Source organism: Phaethon lepturus, unplaced genomic scaffold, assembly GCF_000687285.1.
Source record: "Phaethon lepturus isolate BGI_N335 unplaced genomic scaffold, ASM68728v1 scaffold24691, whole genome shotgun sequence".
NCBI classification, from domain to species: Eukaryota; Metazoa; Chordata; class Aves; order Phaethontiformes; family Phaethontidae; genus Phaethon; species Phaethon lepturus.
In genome coordinates, this window is record NW_010518883.1 from 2,853 (window position 1) to 26,870 (window position 24,018).

At 54.3% G+C, this 24,018-nt stretch overlaps 1 protein-coding gene across 1 annotated transcript; it reads right to left on the reverse strand.

Annotated features, from left to right (window-relative positions):
• Positions 1 to 2,164: 2,164 nt before the first annotated feature.
• Positions 2,165 to 19,157, reverse strand: TMEM63B (transmembrane protein 63B). The gene is made up of 23 exons (XM_010296880.1): positions 18,981 to 19,157; positions 18,270 to 18,349; positions 16,389 to 16,427; positions 12,636 to 12,726; positions 11,787 to 11,824; positions 10,871 to 11,013; positions 10,565 to 10,616; positions 10,166 to 10,274; positions 9,580 to 9,650; positions 8,705 to 8,785; positions 8,436 to 8,559; positions 8,221 to 8,354; positions 7,937 to 8,074; positions 7,508 to 7,661; positions 7,149 to 7,255; positions 6,222 to 6,308; positions 4,777 to 4,842; positions 4,475 to 4,637; positions 4,202 to 4,307; positions 3,957 to 4,124; positions 3,700 to 3,815; positions 3,385 to 3,465; positions 2,165 to 2,329 (listed from the first exon to the last, which is right to left on the reverse strand). Exons 1-23 carry the CDS (start codon positions 19,155 to 19,157, stop codon positions 2,165 to 2,167), a joined length of 2,490 nt encoding a protein of 829 aa, XP_010295182.1.
• Positions 19,158 to 24,018: the final 4,861 nt, after the last annotated feature.

Here is a 24,018-nt window from a genome sequence, read left to right on the forward strand (position 1 = left end):
CTGGACCTGGGCAAGGGTGGAAGGTGGGCACAAGAATAGGGAAGCAGGATCAACATCTTCCCTGCTCCAGCCTGGGAGCAGACCAGGAGCTCTCAGCTCACATGCTCGTTTCACTTCCAGCCCGTCCCTGGAGCAGACGGGTGACACTCACCGTGCCCTGCTGCATCCACCTGTGCTCCAGCCCCAGCCAAGCCCTGGCAGCTGGGGTAGCCTGCCCTCCACATGCAAAGACCCACATGTCTTCCTTTCTGTCCCCCCTTTCCTCCGGGCCTGGGATTCCTATAGAGAGGTGTATAGGAAAGTCAGCTATATTGTCCCCAGAGCAGCCCCCCGCCTGCTCTGTGCCTCTGGCTCCCCTCCTCTAATGGGGGGCGAGGGGGAGAAAAGCCATGGGATGTGATTGCCCTTCCCTAGAACGGGGCTGGGCAGGGCTGACGCTTCACTTCTTCAGGTTGATTAAAGTGCTTGGAGCTCCAGGGCCAGCACAGGTGACTGAAAAGGCAAAAGACTGTCCCCTTCCACCCGGCCCCATCAGACCCTGGAGGACATGGCCCCAGCGAGCCGGTGCAGCACCCACAGATGACAGGCAAAGGGAAGGTGGTAGTGTGCGCAATGAGCACCAAACAGGATGGTGGCAAGGGGTTGAGGGAAATAAATATAGCTCAATAGCAGGGAGATTTATTATTTTCCTTTACATTTTACACAAGGGGAGGGGGGAAGCCATTGAGGGCAACTGATCCTGAGCAGAAACCTCCTCAACAAGGAGCATTTCAACAGGGTCAGACCTCCCTTGCAGGTGCCAGGGGCTCCAGTCCACCTCTCCCACCGGTCCTGTCCCCTGCCTGCCTCTGGGACATGGCTATCAGCAGGGAGACGGCAAGGGCAGAGGTAGGGGAGGAACCGCCCCCCGCTCTCAGGCTAGGTGATGGCAGGGGAGCCCACACCCAGTCAGGGCAGGTGAAGAAAGCCAGCACAGCCCCATGAGGCTTTTGTGCTCCTGAAGATGGTGGTTTTGCTTGGGGAGGGCTCCCAGGGGCTGCTCTCCCAGGGCTCCCTCCCTCTCTGAGCACATCAGCTAAGGGAAGACCCTGCGGCAGCTCAGGGAAGGCAGCCCATGGGACCCTGGCGCAATCAAGTGGCCCTGAGGGTGCCGCGGGCATGCAGTCCAGGACCACTTTCTCCCCTCTCGCTAGCACCCAGGAGACCCCCAGCACAGCCTCCATCTGCCCCCAGGCCTGACCCTGATGTGCAGACACGGGGCAGCAAAGAGGGCCACAGTACCGTGTGGGAGTCAGGTTGATTTGTTTGAAAGGGGAGTAAAATGTGCAAAAAGAATGCCACTTAAAATGATGCTGCAATCCCCTGCCTGTGCCCCTGGGGAAGGAGGGGATGGCACCTGGGGGAGAGGCTGCCTGCGCCTCCTCCTGCCCACAAGAAACGCCCTCAGCACCCCTCACCCTGCGAGGGGCTGCCCAGCCCATGCCAGCCCCACACCCCTTCCCTGGGGTGATGCCACCCCTGACTGCGAGGCCAGGTTGTCACCTTCCCTGTGGGGGGGAGGTGTCTGTCACCAGCCCCTGTGCCTGGCCCAGCTCCTGGCATGTCACACCAAGGGGATGCTGCAAAGGGTTGATAAAGGAGAGGCATGGGGAGAAGGTGCAACAAAAGCCACCCCCCTCCCGAGGGGGGACTTCCAATACACTGACTAAAGCATTGTGTTTGTCACCTTCCTGTAAATCTAATAAATTATCAGTGTTTCTCACCAGGAGGACAGGGGACAGAAGGGCCTGCTGAGGAGCCCCCAAAGGTTCCCTTTGTGCCCTTCCCCAGAAAGCACCCAGCCTTCCTCCTCCCTGCAGGTCCAGAGCAGCACCGCAGGGGTCACAGTCCCCCTCCTCCCCAGCCCCTAGGGTTTTGGGGTCTGGGGATACCATAAAGAAGGTAGCTAGTAAAGAGCATGCCTGCTGAGCTGCCGGGCTGGCGGAGGGGTGGAGGGGCAGGGAAATGGAGAGCTTGCAGCAGGGCTCCTGCCCTCGCTGAAGGCAGCGGCCCTGGGGGGCGGGCGAGGGCAGTGGCCAGCACCCTTGGGTGCCTCTCTCTAGGTCTCCATGCGCAGAGCCTGCCACGCTCCTGGGCCTCCTTCCCCTCCCGCCCTCCGAGGTCCCTACTGGTGGATCTCGTTCTCTATCAGGCTGTCCTCACACGACTGGAAATCCGTGTCGTTCATGCCATCTGCGTTGATGAGCTCCTCGTCCTGCGACCCCTGCTCCTCCGACTCCGTCGCTTCGCCCTCCGGCGAGGAGTCCTGCAGCACTTGGGCGATGTACTTCTGCTGGGCCACGCATGGAACAGGCGAGGGGTGGGGAGAGCAGAAACACGTGTGAGGCTTGGGGGGCTTCTCGGGGCAGAAGAGCACAACATGCAAAGTGCCATCCAAGGGGCTGAGCATAGGTATATGCTGGGAGGGCGAGGAAGGGTCCAGATTCCATGCAATATACCGGAATAGGGGGGAAAAAGCAGGGCTGGCTTAGCCCTGAAACAGTGGACATGCCAAACTCCAGCATCTGAGATGGGCAGCACCCCCAGAGAGCCAGGGCTGGAAGAGCATGGGATTTCTCAGCTCTTCAGAGCCCATGTGGACTAGAAGACTGTGCTCCCTTTTCTGCCAGTGGATGTGTCCCACTGAGGCTGTGCCTGCATCCTATGGGGAATCTCCTTTTGGACAGATGCTGCTTCCCTTAGGTACGTGGAGACTGGGAAGAAGCCTAGATTACATGTGCACACCCTGGCCCTGCTCTCCTGAGGAAGCATGAGGCTCTGCTTTACCCCGGCTCTGCATGAACCCCCTGAACAGCTCTGCACAGACCCCAACTAGAAAGCAGCTGGAATGAGCCAGTGAGCCAAGAATTTCAGAAAACTGACTCTGTGATGTCAGAGAGCTGGGCAGGGGAAGGGAGAATCCCCAAAGCACTTTCATGGCCTTCAAGGCAGTGCCCATAGATACCCCCTTGCACTGGCACTAGGACCAGCCTGGTGGGTGACATCTTTGCTAACAGGCAAGCATGCAAAGATGCAGAATGACTGACCCGGCTGGATTCACTGTCCCAGCCAAGAGAGAAGCAGAAGGTAAATGCCCAGCATCTGAGCAGCAGCAGCAGGAAAGGCTTGTGTGTGTTTGTGTGTGTGTACGTGTGGGGTTACACTTCATCACCCAGCTCAGGTGAAGGGCACAGCACCCAACACTTGTCTCCCACCCTCACTGGGAGGCTCTGGGCGCTGCCTCAGAGAGGTGAGGAGCGAGGTACTCAGACAGGGAGTTACCTCCCCCTTCCCAAACCCAGGTGAGGAGTGAGCCAGGGCATGGAGGTGGGGACAGGGACTCACAGCTGATTTGGGAGCCGGCAGACTGGTGGCAGGTCTCCCATTCTGCCTGTTTTCTATGGTGTCCACTTCTGTGTGGTCAATCTGGAGACGAAAGGAGAAATTGAGAGACTGCCAGAGCAACATGTTTGCTGTCCCACCACAGGAGCAGCATACAGGCAGCAGGGACAGCATTGGGACCGTCCCCGTTGTGAAGCCAGGGTTGAGAGGCTCTGCTGGGGCGATGACTGGGACCTTCCTCAGCACCCCTGCTGTTTTGCAGCTGAGCTGTGCTCCAAGTAGAAGGGTCCCACATGCCCATCCAGCACTCTGCATCACCTTGTAGTTGTGAGCGCTGAGGTATTTGAAGTGCCCGAAGCAGACGTGACACAGGCAGATCACAATGGTGATCACGAGGACCACGAAGGTGAACATGGAAGTGGGGGCCAGGAACCCTGGGGCAAAGAAAAACCAAAGTGGTGGTGTCAGGGGGACCTTGACCATGCCTTATGAACTGGGGCCTGCCAGGACCACAGCCCAACCAGGGAAGCGGCTCTGCACGAGTCCAGGGGACGGCATCCCAGATCAGCACTCACCTGTGCGCACAGTAGAGAAGAAGAGAAGCCAAAAGAGGCAGAGGATAGGTGCTGCCACCACCTGGTTCACAGCCCCTGAATGGATCTTCTTGTCCAATTTAGCAGGCAGGTAAGCATAATACAGGTTGTATCGGTCCACCAGGTGCTTCAGCAGCATGTACATGAGCCCTGAGAGAGAGGGGAGGGATGCCAGCAGAGTGGAGAATCAACCTCTGTCCCAGTACAGGCAGAGGGGTATCACTTACCAAAGGGGACAATGATGGGGCAGGTGATGCTGTACGTCATGACCACAGTGAAGACACACATCATCCAGGCGTAAGCAGCCCCAAACTGGAACTCGTAGGCCTGGTGCTGCAAGAGGGAGCAGACACCCGTCAGCACAATCCCCCTGGGAGCTCAGTGGGGGTGTGTGACACACCCAGCTGTACACACAGCATCGGGTGAGCCTCTGAGTGTGGGGGCCCCATTTCAGCGCTCCCAGCCCTGGGCAGAGGCCATGACCCGTCCCCGCTACGTACTCGCTTGACGTTCCTCCGCTCGGCAGCCGAGCGGGCCAGGCAGAGGCGTATCATGTACATGAGCAAGCCGGGGATGCGCAGCAGGTCCATGGCATTCCCGATGAAGGCAGAGGCGATGACATAGTTGACGAAGAAGGCCCCATTATCTGGCAGAAACACACACCTGGGGAGGTGCAGCGAGAGCAGGCTACAGAAGGTGCTCCTCCCTTGCCGGGCAAAGAGTTGGGAGTCCCCAGTATCTTTGGATACCAAGATGAACCTCCCCCATCACAAAGAAGGGCCTTCCGCCCAGGTCCACTTACTCAAATCGCACAGCTGCTTCGGCGAGGAACTTTTTGTCAAACAACCAGCGGAAAAACACATCCAAGCTGTGGGGGAGGGAAGCAAGAAGAAAAGAGGAACAGTCAGAAGCAGTGATATACAGACATGCACATGCAATGCGTGGAAGCTGCTCTAGGAAGACCCAAAGCTCTGACCATAGACTGTTTTGTTCCCTCTTGGGATGTGTCACCAGCAATTATGTAAATCAGACACTGGGAAAAACAGTGCAGCACACAGAAAGGGATGTAAAGCTTCCCACTCTCATGTGTCGTTTTCTCCCTCTGCCCTGATCCTATCGGTTAAGTATTTTCCTCTCCCCTCTGTTTGGGCACAACATCCACGCAAGGAACAGGTGATTGACCCTACAGAAGAAATCGGTTAGGTAAAAAGTACCCTCCAACAGCAAGATTAAGAATCCTTTAGGAGAGACAAATCCCATTTTCCTTGATTCTGATTTTTTCATATGAAACTGTGCAATCCTCCAGCACCTTGGGTACTGGTGGAGTACAGAGCTCCACATGCAATAGCAGTAGGACTGTGTCCTCAGAAGCAAGCGTGATCTGTTTAATGGTATCCAGGCAAAACGCAAATCTGAGAGCATTCACCTGTCTAGGTCGTAAGGTCATAAGCAACAAGGCATTTTTAATCTGGCTGGGAAACATTGCTATAGTCACTCAGCCTTCTGCCTTTATCAGAGGTTCATCTATTTTCAGGAGCTGCTTGACTTAGCCACTGAGTGGCTGTATCCCAAATCCTGGATTTAGAGGGGTTTAGATTCCCCAACTCACAGTGTGTAACTCCTTACCACACTAAGGAGCCCCAGTCCCACTTCCACCTCCCAGTTTTCCCTTCCTCACACTGTTTCCCTACGTGGCCACTGTTCAGTGCTGGGAGCCCATACTGATGGTTGGCAGCCGATGCACTGCTGCTTGCTACAGGGCATTTCTATAACCCCTGCAGGAAGATTTGGGGCCTGCATCCAGACGGATTCTGCAGCCTACACATAGCAATCCCACCCAGTCAAGCAGTGCAACCTACTTAGTTCTGGCTCAAATGGGTAATTTACTAGTTTTGTGCAAAATTTGGAGTGCACACTGAGCACAAAGGTGAGGAGTTCCTCCTTCAGCAGCAGACCTTGAGCAGACTTTTCACGTGTCTACCGACCATGCTAGTTTTTGCCACCTTACTTGTAACACCAAGGTACACATCAATGCACCTGCAGATTGATTGAACAAACTCCTAGGGACCCAAGCAGGTATAGTTTGGCCTGGCCCCATAATCAGAACTAAATGCCACTTCCCCAAGGGGATGGTGGCTATGGCACTTGTGCAGCAGGGAAAGGAAGCAGTGTAGGACAAGAATCATGGGTGCATCTCAACCCTCCCCATGCTCCAGGTCTCTGCATTTGTTTTCCCTCCAGCCCTACCTGCTCAGGCCCAGTGACGGCAGCAGCAAGACCATGAAGATGAGGAAGGTGTAACACTTGTGCATGGTTGTCCTGTTCTCTCCAGACCTGAGGGCAGAAAGGAGGCTGTTGACCTTTCATTGTCACCCCACTAGCCCCAGGAGCGGCATCCCCATCGCTTTCTCATCAGAAAGCACTTCCCAGTGTTTAAATCCAAATCCCACCCTGTCCACTACTGGTACATGAATATGCCCCCTTTCCCTCCAGTGTGTCTGAGGTCTGTCTGTTCTTGAGTCTCAGTTCCTCCCCCCTTGTCTCACAGGCTCTCCAAGCCCTTATATCATTAGAGGGCTCTCAGCAATCACTCCTCTTCACCTGCAATCCTCAGAGCTAGTGACATCCTCCCCACCAGTCTCTGCAACACAGAGCAGAAAACAAAGCTTACATTGCACACCCTGCTGGGAACGTACCTCACAAGCAGCACATTTCTAGTGCTCTGCACTTCAAATACCTTTTCTATGGCCAGAAGGCATAGCTGCTAAGGCAATTTTCCCTTGGAAAAGCTATGACTTACACACGGGTACAGACACACCACCCCTGCCTGCTCACTTGATCCAAGATTTCCCTCTCTACTAGCATTTCTCACAGTGACCAGCCCCAACTCCAGCTTTCTTCTTCTTGTAGACCTACGTCAAGCTCTGCTCGGACAACCATGCTGCACAACAGCAGCTAAGGACTGGCAGAACAGCTGTCCATGGCAGATCCCATGTATCTAACTGGTGCAACCTAACACCATGCTTGGAGTAGAACATAGGAGTTCAAGCAGAAGGATCAAGCCAGCAGCTTTACATCAGTGTGTGTATCATCACAGAAGTGATGTACACCAGAAGTGTCCAGTGGCCAGGCAGCACACCAGTATGACTAAGAACAGGCGCTGTCTGTCTTTACCTGGTCCAGTGCGCTTCGAAGAAGGCAGAGTAATACACGATGGTGGGCAGCAGAGCAGAGAAGCACCACAGCAGCAGGGTGGGGAAGAACTGGGTGATGATAGGGTTCTGTAAGGAGGCAGAGAAGAGACTGCATGTTACACAGTGCAGCAGCTGTTGCGCTAGCCACAGGTACAGCTGCTTTTGGTGATGCCGAGTACCCAGTACCGTGCCTGCCACTGCACCCTGGCCAGGCTCAGCACCTCCCTCTTGGTCAGGCTGACAGGACCTGGGGAACACTGACAATCTCTCTCATGACCCCCTCCCTTGCAGGGGCTGTTCCCATGCTACCCATCCTGTATCCCTTTCTGAAGGCCTTACGTTGAGGTACTCCACGGGCTTGGTGACATTGAACTTGTCCATAGTGGTAATGATGATAGCAGGGGTGGTGAGGAAGAAGAGGAGGATGAAGAGGACCACATTGATCACCAGGCAGCGGATCCACCAGATGAAGCCCCGGATGGAGAGGTGTTCCCTGGCAGGCAAGGAGGGCATCAGAATGGTTGTGTGGGGGCTAAGGGCAGGTCCAAGGCCTCACGTTCACAATACGGCCCAGGCTGTGTGAACAACACTTGCGGCACCAGCCCAAGGTTTTCCCCATCCAAGTCAGATCAGACCTCTAGCTCAGCCAGGCTGGGCTTCAGCAAGAACAACCCATTCAGTTACCAGAGGAGCAGATGGGGAGGGAGACAGGGAGGATGTGCTCCTTTCCCATCAGCAAGGCCCACTGAGCCCCACAGAGCTGCTCACCAGTAGATGTTCTGTGGGTCAGGGGCGTAGCTGACAGTCCAGTTGGAGACATGGAGGGACTCGCTGCAGGAGGAGGCCCTGGGCTCCCCACGGCATGCACAGCCCTGACACTTGCAAGCGTTGAAGTCTTTGAGGATTCTGGAGAAGAGAGAGAGGAAGATGCTGACACAGAGGGCTGGCAGGGACAAGCAAGGGGGGATGCCTTAGTGGTGGCATTCCTCTTGTTTAAGGGGAGAGCTGCAAGAGGTCACCTTCCAGGGAAGGACATGATCCTTTGCACTCACATGGCTGTGATGGTCTCATTGTGGAAAGTGACAAAGGCCATCCCCAGAGGCTTCTCATTCACCTTCTCCTTCTCCCGCTTGTAGTCATCTTTGAGCTTCTCCTCCAGCTTGGTGTAGTACTCAATGGCCTCCACCTGGGCAGGGGGACACAAGTCAGAGCAGAGACCCAAGCCCCTGTGCTCCCCTCTGCCCAACACCTCCAGCTCTCCTCCCACCTCCTCACAGCCCCTGATGACACAGCAGCACAGGTGGCCACATGGCTTGGGGTTGATCATGGATGGTGTGTTCTCCTTGCTCTGCAGGTTGGTGAAGTAGATTCGCCCACGCTCAGCTTTCTTCCTGAAACAGGAGAGGGGAAGAGAAGGAAGGAAGGAAGGAAGGAAGGAAAGAAAGAGTGGCTCACAGAAAGCTCTTACATTATCAGACTTGAGGGGGAGCCCACAGCATTGGTCCACCCTGCCCTCTCTCCCAAACCACGGATTACCTCTCTGCATCGAGGAACATCAACCGAGCCACATCGTAGCAGGGACGGGCCTCCAGGACAGTGCAGTTGGCGTAGGCCTCCCTGTGGACAGGAAGCGCCAGCTCATCACATCCAGCACCAAAGATTGTACCCTTAAGCAAGCCCCACGTGTCCAGGACTTCTACCCTGCCCCAGGCTGAGCGTAATGACGCACAGCAAGAGGCAGTCCATTATAGAGGGAGCAACGCTACATCCTCTGGGCTCTAGCACAAAGGAGCCTCTTCAGACTTCACCCTGTGGCAAGTTAAGGCATCCCTCTGACCCCACACCGCCTCTCTGCCTTCACGGGCCACAGGGCTTGGGGTCAGAAAGAGGCAGAAGGCTTCCCAAAGGGTACAAAGAATTTCTTCTTTCCCCATGGTGCTTCTAAACACACCCTGACAGTGTGTCCATTGACGTCCTGATGGAAGAGGACTTTTGTTCTTTTTAACGTTAAAAAGAAAAATCCACTTTTCTACAAGGACCATGACCAGGGCAGAAGCAGCAGCACCACATCCCACAGTCATTGCTTGAGCGCCTCCTGCCTGCATCTCAACCTCTGAACTTGACTACATCTCAGGACACGCTCTGTCTGCTACCTACCACGCTGACCCCCAACAGCTCCACAAGGGATATCTGGGCATAACCCAAGCCACGAACCAAGAACACTGCACATTCAGATAAAAATTTGCACAGAAAAGTAGTACTGAGATGCCTAAAATAAGAGTGTTCACCTTAAGTTGACTAGCTTTCTGCTCTCCATGTATTATTGCTGCTTCAGGTAACACTAGCACTACCCCAATAAAAATGTCCTCATTACAGAGCAGCCTTTAATTAGAGATGCAGTTCAGACTCACTCAAAATGCTTCTTGATCTTCTCTGGCTCAGCATATTTTGAGATCCCATTGATGAAGAGAGTTCGCTTAACCTGGAAGGAAGAAAATGAGAGGGCAGGTAGGTGTGGATGATGTGAAAGACCAGACCGCAGCAAAACCCCTCAAGGCTCGAGGCAGCAATGGGAAAGGGCAGTCCCTACGCTTCTAGCACCCGGGGCTCCCCTCTCCTGTGCTTCCACTATCTGCTGGCATCCTGCATCGCTGCAGATTGACAGCCTGGGGGACTACATTGCAGCTGCCAGAAGAGAAACAGGGGGTACCCTTAAGAAACAAGGAAGGCAAAAGCAGCTGGAGCAACCCCTGAGGAAGGCACGGGGTCCCCCTGACACGTTCACCAGTGCAGGCCTCTCTTGCTTCCCCCCAGGCAGTCAGGACGGCTGCTGTGGAAAAGATCTGCCTTCAGCCAGGCAGAACAGAAGAACAGCCAAAACAAGACAGCCTCAGATTGCTGTGGGAAGTGGGGTGCTCCGCACCCTCTCCAAAGCCACCTGATTTGACAGGAGGGCATGGAAAAACGTGCGTGGGAGAGCGGCCAGATTCTGCTCACCAAGTCGTCCTCTTTGTAGCGCATCTTGGAGGTGTGCCGGCGCATGCTGTACACCGTCAGCAGCAGGTACAGGAAGGCAAAAGATGTGTGCAGCCACAGCAGGTTATTCCTGTCACAAGGGAGACCACAAAGGTCAATGCAACGTTGCCACTACAACTCTGTATATGACTGGCCAGGCCCTGAGGGTGCTGGGGCCATGAGCAGTGTAACCGGCATGGCACTCACATGCCCTACAACCAACTTCCAGGAGCTCAGCCTGGAAATTGGAGCAGGGACAGAAGCCTCACAGCAAGGGCAGAAATGCAACCTTCAGGGGGCTGAGGCTCTGCAGCAAGTGGACACTTACAAAATACCCCCCTGTGGGCTTCAGTTGTCCATCCCACCCCTGCCCACACATACCCAGAATTCAGGTTAGCAATAGTTGTCCTCCCAAAGCTGTAGGCGTTGTTTTCTAGGGAGAAAGAAGCAGATACAGGCATGTTCACTTATACTGAGGGGCACAAAGCACCACTGGAGTGGGATACAGCAGGAACCTCACCTGCAAAACACCCTAAAACCCATGCTTCCCAGGACGACCCATGCTCAAAGTTGGACACGAATCATGGTTTGTCTGTGTCAGTCCTGTCCTGCCTTTCACTACTCCCTGGTGGTCTGAGCCATGGCATTGAAAGCCGCGTCCCCAGTCTAGCCAGAAGCTGCTCTCACCTAGCAGGTCCCCTGAGAAGTTGACAGGTAACACGATGCCCACGGACAGCACACCCACGGCTACCAGCAGCCCGATGATGTGCCTCTGGAAGGACAGGTAGTGCACTGCATCACCCCCACACTTGTCCCGGATCTCATCATCCCTGCAGGGGAGAGAAAGGCAGTCAGGCAATCTCCTACGTTCCCTCAAGCGCTGGAGAAACACACAGGGTCACAGCTGCCCTCCTGGTTTGAGCCCACACAGCACCCCTGGTAACGCCCTACAGAGCTATGGCCAGGCCCCAGGGTAGGGACTCCAGCACTGAACCTTTAACTAGCCTGGGCAGAAACCTGCCTGTGCAATGCCCCACTCCCCATACCCCTACCTTCTGCATCCCAGGACAGGCAGCTGTACGCATGCAAACCCCATCTCACACCCTTCTGGTGGGCCTTGCCTCCCCTGCTGAGATCCAGGATGGCTGACACTGTCCTAGAGCACTGTGAAGCCAAGAAGTGCTTAGGAGATTACTCCTGAGAATCATCAGGCTGGGGGTTTCTCCCTGCATCCTCCAGGTCCCTCCTTCATAGTCACTCCTTGGACAGCAGACTCCTAGCAGGAGTCCCAGGGGAAGAAGCATCTCTGCAGAGCAGTGGGCATTATTTCTGAGATGGGACTGAGGCAGAGGAGGCCTGGGCTGGGTGCTCTTCTCTGTAACAGACTCACTGTGCAACCTTAGTTTTGGCTTTAGGACTCCTCATCTAGTCCTGTCTTTGCTTGTCCTCTCCAGAGGACACACTTTGCTTGCACTCTTCAGAGAAGGGGCTGCAGCAAGGGCAGTGACTTCACGCAGCTGTACCGTGCTGGGTGTCCCAACACCCTGTGCTACTTCTGCTTACTCCCCATGTGGGTCCCCTGTGCAGGTCCTGGGGCACTTACTTTATCCTGAAGATGGCTGTCAGCCAGGAGCAGAAACCCTGTGCAGAAAGAAGACAGGACGGTCTCACATCACTCTGTGCTCCCTTTTCCCTGCTCCCTCCTTCAAAAGCTCAGGGGACCAGGCTGGTGTTCTTGCACCTCCACAGACTTGGCTCACGTGGGACCGACCATGAGCACCCAGACATGCGGAGCAATGGACGGGCCCAGATGAAGGAGATGACAGTGCTACTCCACAGGGCACAACACAAGGCTGGACTCTGACATGTGGCTGTCCCCTACCAACTGTCAGCTCACACTTCCAAGCAACCCAGGGGCTCCTGGCTAGCACAGGAGCTCTCCACAGCCTAGGCACACCCAGAAAATTCAGCATACAGGTACTTCAGCCATTGTCCTGGACAGGAGGAACTCTGCAGGGACTGGGAAGGCAGAATGGGCCAAGCCAGTGTTCCTCAAAGAACAGCTTGGGGGGAGGAACGTCTCCGGGGATCTTCACCACCCATCTATCACACCCTGCTGTCCTACTGAACTGTGCCTCCCCTTTAGAGAGCAACATAGCAGTAAACAGTGGTGTGAGGAGCCAGACACCTTTCTCCTGGCAAGTATGATTTGTAATGTTGACATGATAGGTCAGACAGATGTCCATTAAGCCACAGGGATGTACAGCCTCCATCTTAAGCACATCTAGAAGCCATTAGTTGTATCTCCTTGAGCTCTATACCACACTCACACACTAAAAGGTGTGGAACCTAAGGCCCAGGCATGGGCAAACAGTGTTGCTTCTGAAGACCCCTTGGTTCAGACAAGCTGTGGCCACTCAAAGGCAAGGTGTTTGACTCTGCTGCTACTCACGTTGTCCCTCTGGTCGAAGTCCACAGAGCTGGAGACAGAGGTGAGGCGCTCGTAGCGGTCATGGTTGTCGGAGTGCAGGGCAGAGGCTACGCTAAAATGACAAGCGGGAGGCGAGGGAGAAAGTTAGAAGATGTGAGGAAGCAGCCTGGCCAGGAACCAAGAGCACCCAGAATATCAGAGGTTAATTCAGATCAGTTTGCCCCAGGTGAGATGGAGAGGTGAGATCAGAGAGCAGAGGGTAGCAGTAAGCAAAGACCTCAGACACCACCCTGAGCCCGGCAGCCATCACAGGCATGACTGTGGATGCTACTCGCACAGCACCTTCTGAGAGGCACCCACGTTACGCAGCAGCCCCTGCGAGGAGGGGCTGGCAGCAGCTGCCATGGAGAGATGCGGTCTGTTTAGTGCAGGGTTTAGATGGGGAGAGGAGGTGGGAACCAGAGGGTGCCACAGCCCCCCTGGCTCCGGTGCGGCCACGAGGCGGCAGCCCCGGTGCTCCGGAGAGGCACTGGCAGCAGCTCCTGTCCTGAGGTCCTGGCCAGCCCCACTCGCCTTAGGGAGGAGGAAGGCTGGGAGTCTGGTGGGCTGTATTCCCACTACACCAATCCTCCCTGCCCTTAGTGCTTCAGTGCAGGGAAACCCAGGAGAAGGAGGAATGCAGCTGATCCCCAGCAGCTGTGCTGCCTGGAGCCAGGCTCAGCCCAACCTGCTCCACAGCCTCAGCCGGGCCTCTTGCCTAGAAATCCCTCCAGCAGGAGCAAGGCAGCAGCTAGAAGTGAATGACTGCAGGCTGAAGGACAGGAAAACAAGAGAACTGAATAGCCCAGACCACTTTACTCCAGATGCAGGCAGGGACCTAGATGAAGAACCTGCGGCAGAAGCATCCAAGGCAGACAGTAGCCCCCACTACGAATGGAGGCAGAGGGCAGCTGGCAAAGGAGATAACAAAATGGTCCAGAGACCTAAATTAAATATCACTTGCAAGATGACAACGGCAGGCCAGGACCTTGGAGGTACAAGAATAGATATGGCTGATCTGAAGGCTGAAAGCAAAGGGGAAAAAAAAAAGATGAAAACATGGTCTCCCTGTAACCAGTACAGGTTCAAGGAAGATCAGATGGACAAGAACCCAGAGAAGAAGCAACTGAGACAAGTGCTAGAGACAAGGTGGATGGTACTATGGGAAGGAGAACAAGCAAAGACCCTTGTGACCCTGCCAAAAGAAAGAGGATGTGACACATGGCCTCCCTCAGAGCAGACGAGCACCTGCTGAGTCCCTAGCTGGAAGTAACGGTGAGAGGAGAAAGGAGATCAACTGAACATCATGGGACTACATGAGTGCAGATCAGACAGTGGTGTGAAGCCTTGTGACTGCGCAGCCCAACACCCTGCTCTGCTGGAGGGACAGAGCGAGCTTCGACCAAGCTCTCGGACCCTCAGCCCTTTAAAATCCCAGAGGTCTTCCAGCTGGGCACAGGGAGCGAGGGTGAGTTTAGGCTGACCGCAGCCCTGAGGAGAGCCCAGCATGATGAGACAGTGTGCTTTTGGCTCCTAGGTACTGGAAAAGCAGAGGGCAGAGCACAAGCTGCACTTGAGGGAAAAACTGAGAAGAACTCCGTGTTATGAGATGACCAGGCTAACTCAGCTCCATTCAGTGGGATGCAGAGATGATAATCAGGATTACCAGCAGTACTGAGAAGATAGAGGGGGCCAAACCTTGCCCAAGATGGGAAGCTGAAGAGGGAGCTCCAATGGTACCTGTACCTAGCTGGCAGCTTTTTAGACTAAAGCACTAACAAAGCAAGTAGGTGGAGACAAGGTTGCCCTAAACTGCAAGAAGATTAAGGTGGGACCCTGCCTGCTGCCCCCGATTTGGTGCATGGGCCCTGATAGGGAGGGAGAAAGATGAGGTCCAAGGCACAGCTAGCCTCAGGCCAAGGGAATCACAAACTCTGGGAGGAGAGGCCAGGCATGCTGCGGAAGGGGCTTGCTGCGGTGCAAGGCAGGAGGCAGCTGCGTGGGTGGCAAGCCCCACGGGGCTTTGTGATCCCTGCCTTTACACACGGAGGTGCAGGTGGGTTGCCACAATCTTCCAGTGCAGACCAAGTCACCCATTAAGAGTGCCAATGGCTACCGCAATCCCTGGCAAGGGGCAGGACAAGGGTACTTGCTGGTTCTTGGGCAGAGACACATCTGAGGAGGATGTCCTCCTGCACCAAGAGCGATGCTGCACATTCATGGGCTGTGAACACCAGGCAGTATACACATGTCCCTAACCCACCACGTGCCACTGTGCCCCAGCACAGAGAACAGTTGGGATGGGAAGGTGCCAGCAGCCTTGGAGAAGCAGAGACAGGTTTCTTTGCTGAGCTCAACAGGCTTTTGGAAGTTTCTAGGTACCAACACCATCCCAGCTCAAGCAGTAGGTTTTGGAGGGGGGAGCGTGGAGGGCAGTGGTAGTCAGCAGAGAGGTCCAGCCAGCCCAGATGAAGAATGGGATTAGGAAGCAGTGACCCCCTAGAGAGATATGAGCATTTGTGAGGATAATTGAGGTGTCCCCCCTGAGAAGCTTCAGAACATGACAGCTCTTCTACCTCTGCCTTACATCCCTTGCAAGGTGTTAGCAGTGAAAAGTTGCCAGACACACCTGAAGCAGGGCCAACCACTAGTGAAGCACTCAAGCATAAGCGAGGCATCCCCTCTGTGCCATGTACCACAGCTACCACCACCTCTGTTTTCACAACTCCAATTGCTCTGTTTCTTTGGGGGCAAGAAGCAACTACAAAAACAGGAGCATTCCTGTACCCTCTCAAGGCAATAGCAGGTACCCACTCTGCAAGTGATGGAGTGTGAGAAGTAAGGCTGTGGCTTGCTCCCCTGGCCTCGGACATACGTCAGCCTGGCTGCAGTGACCATCGCAGGCTCCGTCCTGCTAGCTGATTGTACCTTCTGAAGCATGCACCACCCAGCCAGTTAGCAAAACACAGGGGATGCTCTTTACTTAGGCATAAAAGCAGCAAGAAAGATGAAAAAGCAGGGAGGGAAGGTCCATGGCAGCGCTTAAGAGGCAACACTAGGCCAAGGTGCTGGAGGATGCTCTCAGCAGTGCTGAGGCAGGAAGTTTGCTTCCGCAGGGGGAGAGAGAAGGAACAAAGGTGCTGCCCTGCCAAGCATGCTGCCAGCCAGGGGTAGCTGGCAAAGGAGAAGGGCCAACACTTGCTGTCATCCTGGCAGCCTCATGGGGTGAAGGAAAAAGAAAGAAGGCTTGCAACTGCCTGCCAGATCCTCCCCATGCACCCGTCTGCCCTTGCAGCTGGTGTGGGAGCAGCAAGTACTTATGGCACCTTGGCACAAGGAGGATGAGGCAAAGGAGGCTCCCCTGCACCTGGGTGACCTGAATGTGCTGTGGGCTCAGGCAACTGGGTTTACTTTTTCCATCATAAGGCAGGTAGAGCATGGTATGTGATGTGGCACCCTCCACCTTGGCTGGGACTGGGAGCTCCTCAGCACTGCTGCCCTCAGGGAGCATTTAAGGGCTAGTAGGGGAACACCAGAGTGAATCCAGCTGTGATAGAGGCTGACACAAAGGAGAGGAAAAAAGAGCATCAATCTACCGAGAGGCACAAATCCAAGCCCGAACTCCCAGTCACTTAGATTAGTTGAGAAGTAACACAGAAAACTGCAAGAGAAAGGAGAAAGAGAGAGTGCGAGCAAGAAAGACAGAAGAAACGAGACCCTGAAAAAACGACATACTATTCCCGCTCCTCTCGCTCCGTCTGCCAGCGTCGGCGCCTGGGGGCACAGAAACAGAAAGGGAGAGGTTACAACCACAGGAGCAGGTGCTGGGTCTCTTCCATCGAAGGGAGCTACATACCCGACATGGCTCCAAACTGCCCTGAGGAAAAGAAACCTGCCAGTGGTCAGGCTGGACAGCAGCTTCCTTCCAGAGCCCAGCACCACCCCAAGCCACAACGACCCAGAGCCCTTGCTGGCCCAGCAGTGGAGTGCTTTGCTGCCAGCTAAAGTGAAGCTGGCTTCACTGGGAAGGTGGCCTGGATCCACGCAGTGGGCATCCCAGGGAGCTCCTGAAGGACAGGGCCAGGCAGCATAGCCTGTCAGGGCTGCCTGGCTGCCGTCTGAGCTCCCCTTCCATGCCTCTCCTTCCACCCAGGCAGCCAACACATTTGCATCCCGGCCTCCCGAAACAGTCATCCCACCCCACGGATGAGCCAAGCAGCAGGGATCCCAGTCCTGGTGATCCACAGCCCTTACCACAGCCATGCTGTCCCTCTCCCTACACTTACCATCTCTCCCTTGCCAAACAGCTGGCACCCCTCTGCCCTTCTGCCTACACACACTGCTCCTACTCCCTTGCACCCAAGGTGCTCAAGCATCACCTCTGGGAAGGGCCAGCCCTTTCTCTCCACTGAAGACCAGAGCCATGCAGCCCCTGTGGCTACCAGTCAGTGCCTAGGTCCAGATAGCTTAACCCTGAGGAGCTGCTGCCCTCTCCACAGTGAGGTCTCACACAGCTATTCCCTTCTTGCTTTCCCCTAATGCCATTGCGTTGCTGATTTCCCCAGCCAGGCCAGGAAAGGAGGGGCAGAGGAGCCACAGGGACACAGCTGCTTATCTGGAGCTATCCAGGACCACTTATCTAAACCAGGACAGTTCCTGGTTCGGTACTGGACGAAAACAACTCTTACTCTTTCCATTGTTGTGCAGGGAGTGCTCAAGACCAGCTTGCTTGAATCTGTATCACCAAAGAAACCAAAGAGGCTGGAGCTCAGCCCCATACGAGCCTTTGCGCCTGATGAGCTTGTGGAGCTGATCAAGGGGAAGAAGAAGCCACAGCCAGCCTTCAGAAGCCACACTTCAGTCTCCAGCATGTGACAAAGCCCCACAGGCACAGCAAACCACCCCTGGAGAGAGGCGGACTACCCGCACAACCCCTCCAGCTTAATCAAGGAGAGTTCCTTGTTTTGCACTGGAAGAAAATAATCATTGTCCTTCCTGCTGCTGACAGCAAAAATGAGAACAGCATCTCACTCTGCTGTGAAGCTGCCATCCCCAGTGGGTCCCAGCTTTTGCCGACAGACACTGTAGCCCACGAATGCCCTGGGCAGGAAGGATCCATACCCAGCCCGACTCATCAGCACTTGGGATGCGAGCTAAACTCACATTAGCACAGCAGTACCACACCTGGAAACGCAGTCTACCACTTTCAAGTGCTCTTAACAAAAACTGCATCCAGCAGAGCCATAAAGACACCTTCAGAGGCTTAACAAAGCCTTCACTGTGGCAGCCCTCACCCTTCCTGTGACCTCTTTTCTTTTCTACTCCCTCCATCTGCTGTTCCTCTGTAAGGGCCCTTGCAAAACTCCGCCATTGTAGGGACTGTAAGCGATATGAAGCCAGTGGGGACAATTCCCTGTGTTAGGAGAAGGATGCTGCAACAAAAAAGCCAGTAAGTGGGGATTTTTCCTGTTCCTGGAGCTCAGAGGATACAACCGGCATGGCTTGCCTCTCCTCCTCTGCTGCCTCCAGCACACACAAGGGGATTTATTCTTTCTGTCCCACAGCAAAGAAGGGTACCACTCATGCCTTGTTTTCCTGCCCCTCTCCCATGCTTACCTGTCAGCATCTGTCACCAGGGCCAGGCGTCCGTAGTCCCAAGCAACTTTACGCAAAATTGAGAAGACAAACAAGAGTGCCTGGAAGAGAGAAAAGGAGCAGCTGTGAGATGAGGCATTGTCCAGCTCTGTCCTTGTGCTCTGCGTGCAGAGCCACAGGAACAGGGAGGGTAGGTGGGGACAGGACTGCCCAGCTAAGAGCACACTGAGGCCATGGGACAGCACAAGTTCCTCAGGGCTGTTAAAAACAGACTATCTGAATGGCTGTGGAATGTAGAGGTCCAGGATGCAACACACAGTAGCTAAGTTAGCCACAGGATCAAAAGGCCCTTAGGTCCCAAGGAGGCGAGATTATGGCCACAGCACCTGTGGTCCTGCAGTTCCTAAGGAGGAACAAGCAAAGCCTTTGGGTGGGTAAAGCTGCAGCGACCTGGCACCTTAAGCAGGAGTTTCGGGATGCAGGACTGACCTAACATGATCCATGTTCTTAGGAAAATTTGCAACACCATTCCATGGGCTCAGTGCAGTGGTACTGGAGTTAAGTCAGTAGTAGCTATGTCCATGGTGGCTAAAGGACATGATCAGGGCCATAAAGTCTGCCAGCAAAGTCCCAAACAGCATTTGGGGCCCTCAACTCTAACCACCCCACCACAGTCCTCCCTTCAGGGCTAATTAGGGGAGAAGGTGCCGAAGCAACGGTAAGGAGACTTACGAGAAAGCACATAAAGTCAAGGGCTAGGACGGTGGGCACCCCACCGAACGGCAGCCCCTGCAGCACAGTGCTGCGGATGCGGGCACTGTAGCAGTAGTCCTTGGTGCTGTTGTTGCATGTGGAGGCTTTGCAGGTGGCCCCTGCTGAGCCCAGGGTGGCGATCACGTAGGGAAGCATCTCTACAGCTTCATCGTCTTCCCTGAAGAAAGGGGAGAAAGGTCTGGTTAGAGGCACCTCAGCTGAATGACAGCATAGCCCCATTGGAATTAGGGGCCAATCTTGCTGGCTCTTTCGGGCTCCTCTGCACTGCAGGATTTCCCTGGGAACCACTGTCCAGGGACAAGGTCATCTGGAGAAGGAGAAACCTGCTGAGTTTGGGAGGTGCTGGTAGAGCCTGAGTGCTTGCAGCAGCTGTGGTCCCAACACACACAGTCCCAGAGCTCTCCTCCTTGTTTCCCCACTGTCACGCCATTGAGGTGCACCTCTTTCTCATACACTACTCTCCTTGAGGACACGGTGTCTCAGACCCTTCCCCTCAGCAGGGGGAATGTTTAGGTACAGGAAAGAATGAAAAGGTGGGGTGGTGGGGACATGAAGTCATGTCTGGATGATGGAAACAAACTGCTACAGGACAGTTGCTGCATCATGATCCCACAATTTCCTTTGTCTGGCTGCATGCCATCAGCTTTATTAGGCTGAATCACCACTCTCCACAGGCCTCAGCCCCCAGGGCATCCATCAGGGGCTGGTTACACCCCTTGTTTGTTTTCTTTTCTTCCTCTGACTTGAATGCATTTAGATGCAACACACAGGAGACAGAGTGGAGGCTTAGGCTCTACTATTTAGCTGGTCAAATATTTTATTTATTTCAGTGCCCTCCCCAAATTGCTACAAGACCCACAGCTGGGCTTGGGTCAGCATCACTGCTTGGACACAGGGAGATCTTTCTCCTTTGCAGAGCAGCTCCATGGGAAACAGAGGGAAAAACCATGCTAGCAATGGATAAATGCAAACTGAGCATCACTGGCATGGTCTAGAAATGACAAATCAACAGCAGAAACACAACTGATTTGTGGAACAGGGGACAGAAAACCCCATCAGCAGCGATAACAGACGGGAAGACCTACTCAGACTGCTCATCCCTGAACTACCCCTCTTATCCAGCATCCACCAACCACCCCGAATCCTTCACTACTACCATGTACCAAGCCAAAAGGCTGTCTGGCACAGCACGCTTCTGGGCAATGCTCAGGGGCTGCTTACCCAAGGCCAGAAATACCATCCTGGTGGGCTGAGCAGGAGAACCATCACTTGCCCAAAGCATGACAAAGCCACCACCACTGCTCTGTGCTGGTTTCAGGCTCTTGTCCCAGAGATGCCCCTTGCCACCAGCCTTGCCCTTCTAGCTCCATGTTGGATGGTGACATTAGCAGAGAGGGCACAGGGCTCTTCCCTCCAGCTCACAGGTATATCCTGGCAGTCTCCCACCTGGCTGCAGAGATTTATCAGCATCACAGCACAATGCTGGCTGGATAATGACCACCAGAATATTCACTGCAGTGTCCTAGAAAGCTCAGCTTCAGAGTGATCCCTCCTGGCTCGGCTGGTACAGATGCACAGCTGCAAACCAGCTGAAGCACCGACGACAAAAGGCACCATGATGGGCCAAAGCCCAGCTAGGTACAGGCATTGAGGGGGGTCAGCCAAATTGGAAAAGCCACCAAGCAACCTATTAAGAGAGAGTCAGAGGTACAGAGCTGGAGCAGGGCTGCCAGGAACAGTAGAAGGGATTAGAAAAGCAGGAGAAGAAAGCCAAGCCACAGGATCACAGTTGGGAACCATCTGGGGAGCCAGGCAGGATAATTCACCCTGGCTGAATTAATGAGAGACTCAGAAGCTGCAGGGGAAGGATGGGAAGAAACGATGGGATAAGACTCAAAGGAAAGTCACACGCTTGGGACCATGAATGATTATACCCCTCTGTTTTTACCTCTGAAGTGCCAGCCTAGATGGACTCATTGCAAGGAGAAATACCTCTCATTCCTCTTTTTAGGTATCTTGTAAACTTTTAGGTTGTAAATGGTATCTTGCAACAATGAGTTCCAGATGTTGAGTAAAAGACTATGATCCCACTGCAACTCCACAGCCTTCAGTTCTCCTTGCATAATGAGAAAAGGCAAAGAATAAAAGCCTTTGCTTTTTCTAGACCTACTAAGCTCACTATTAAGTGCCTTCTCCTTCCCATGTCACGAGGTATCTTCCAGCGCTAACCACTCTCACCGCACATCCCCAATATATATCTTCTTTTTTGACCCAACGGAAAGGTGACCAGAACCGCAGATGGTATCTTAGGTAGGGAAATGACCTTGACTGCCAGAACAGCATCCTGATGCTCTCAGCACCTCTCCTTACGCTACGCCTCATGCGGCTGAGCATGATTTACTTCTCCGATGGCATCTTCACGTATTGAGGAAAAGCATCTCCCTAGCCAGCCCGCAATGCTGCTGCCCTGAGTAGCCATGGTAATTTAGAAGCCAGCCATGTCCCAGAACAAACCATTCCTTCCAACACACCTGGCTGCATGCTTCTCAGTACCCCACTTTCTCATCACCTCATGCCACTTTGCTTCATACAGTATCACTTTGGAGTTGCCTCATCTGGACAAATCTGAATGACTCCAGGGTATCAGCAGATTTTGGGTACCTTGCTGCACATTATCTTTTCTGTGTCATTAATAGTGAAGGACCTCATCCCTCTGCTCTTGTCACACCGAAATTGCTCGTTCATCCCTAGGCTTGAGGGGTCCTGGACCCCTCATTGAGGTTTGTGGACCTTCAGACAGTTTTTGATCTGGGACTCTACATATCCTCCAGTGGATAGTTTTCTTAACAGTCTTTTGTGAGGAATTTCAGAGGTTTTCTGAACATCCAAGCAAGTTACACAAGCTAGCCAAATATTACCTATTATTTTACGAAGTACTGAAAGACTTGCAACAGATCAGGGAAGTATGATTTTCTTCTGCAAAGACCAGACCGTTTACCTCATTCCTGCATGTTTTATAGCCCCATTTTCCAGTCGTCTTTGTAAAAGAAACGAGACTCATATGCTCACATTGCCCATGCCCTATCATAATCATTATTTATACAAACCATTATGTGTTCAAGACAAACTTTGCAAGCCTATGCGTAATTTAAGCCGCATTTCACAGAGACAAGTCCCAGAGACATATTTTTTTTTTCTGAAGCCTAAAGGATGGACTGTAAGGGACTAGAGATAAGCCCTCCTAGCCTCTCCAGTAACCCAGCCAGAAGGCCCAGTAATGGAAAATCTGTGGTATATGCCCTGGGTTTACACTGCACAGTGGCAGTCAGCACCACCCTTAGGTATACCACCTCCTGCCCAGCTGATAAGCACAGGAAGGGGCTCCCCATGGAGACAGAGGTGCTTCAGGTGTGAGGGAAGGCTGGGAAAGCTTGCAGGGATGCCTGGAGCACTTCTGCCCTTCCAGCTCCCCCAGCCGCAGGCACACCCAGCAGCAGGCTAGAGGCAACCCGCCATCACATCCCTTCAGGTCAGACCCACCAAGGTGCCCAGCTTTTTCTGGGGTTACAACATGAATTGGGCAACTAAAAAAAAAAAAAAACACACTTGGTGTCCATCTCTGCAGGCTTGATTGACAGTGCCTACTTAATATCCTTCAACCAAAGGCCTTTCCCAGGAGCCTATCGGCTGAGCAGGAGGCTGGCTGGTCTTGCCAGGCACAGCGCAACTCCATCCTCATGCTCGGTTTGTACCTTGGTGTCAGATGGCCGCTCCACGGGACCCTCTGTCCCCACCCTCAACCAGGCAAGGCACGCTGCAACGTGTCCCATGCTGCAAGGTGCAGGGCTGGTCCTGGAGGCAGCTGACATCGGGTGCCATGTTTTAAGCAAAGCAGAGGCGGGGAGGAAAGGCAGCGCTTGCAGCAAGCACGGTCGCAGCACAGCAGCTTACTTCCCCATTACGGAAAGCATTACCTCCAGCAGCGCAGGAGGGAGAAGGGGACTCTTCCAGCAACAACCGCCTCCCTCCTCAAACACACACCTGATGCCCTGCCTTCACCCAGAGGTGGTTTTGCAAAGCTTTCTGTTCAGACGCCACTGCTTGCCTCTGGGGAAGGACTCTGGGTGCCTCCTTATACCCACGCTGCCGCAGTAGGTTAAGAAATCCCCTGCGATCACGCAGGCTGTGCTGTACTGGGAGGGGGACGTGGTTACAGGTGCCTCTCCTGGTCCTTCCTTCCCCTTGCGGGCCGTAGCGCAGGGCGAGCTTGGCTCTGCCTGGGCTGTGATGCTAACATCAGTGTGAGCTCCTGCGCGTCAAGACAGCCAGGGCCCTGGGAGTCGGTGAGAAGCTGCTGCGAGGCCTGGAGCGGTGGGAACCAGCTCGAGGCATCCAAGGCCTTTCCTGACCACGAGAGCATGGCTTCCCACCACAGCACACAGCGGGACCAAGGAGGCAGTAAGAGCAGGACACCAAACTAGGTGCCACATGAGCCCCAGAGCTTTCCTCTCATGCACTCTGCACATTTAATGCTGACTTCCCCCAAAAACTTCCCCCAAAGCAAGGACAGCATAGAAAGACTTACCAAAAGGCATTTTTGGCTCTTATTCAGCAATACTGGACACCATCCCTTTCTCTATGAACAGCAGGAAGCAGTGAGGGAGGAATGGCAGTTCCCCTGCTTCCCCCATCCCCAGAAAACCCTGCACCACAGCCTCTATGTCCCCAGCAGGACCAGCATGTCCACACTGCCCCATGTTTCTACCCCCATGTGTCAGGAGCAGAGACATCCCACTTCCTAGCCGAAGTCCCTGAAGCACATCCCACCGGGGACCAGCTCCAGGGCTTGGCGGACCCTGCCGGGCAGGGGCTCTCCTCCTCCTCACCTTTGTCCTTGGCCTGCAGGTCAGCACAGCTTGCTGGGTTTTCCTCGTGGTTGAGCACCCACGTGGGTGCCAAGCAAATCTCCATGCTCCTGCCTGCCCATTGTGGAGGG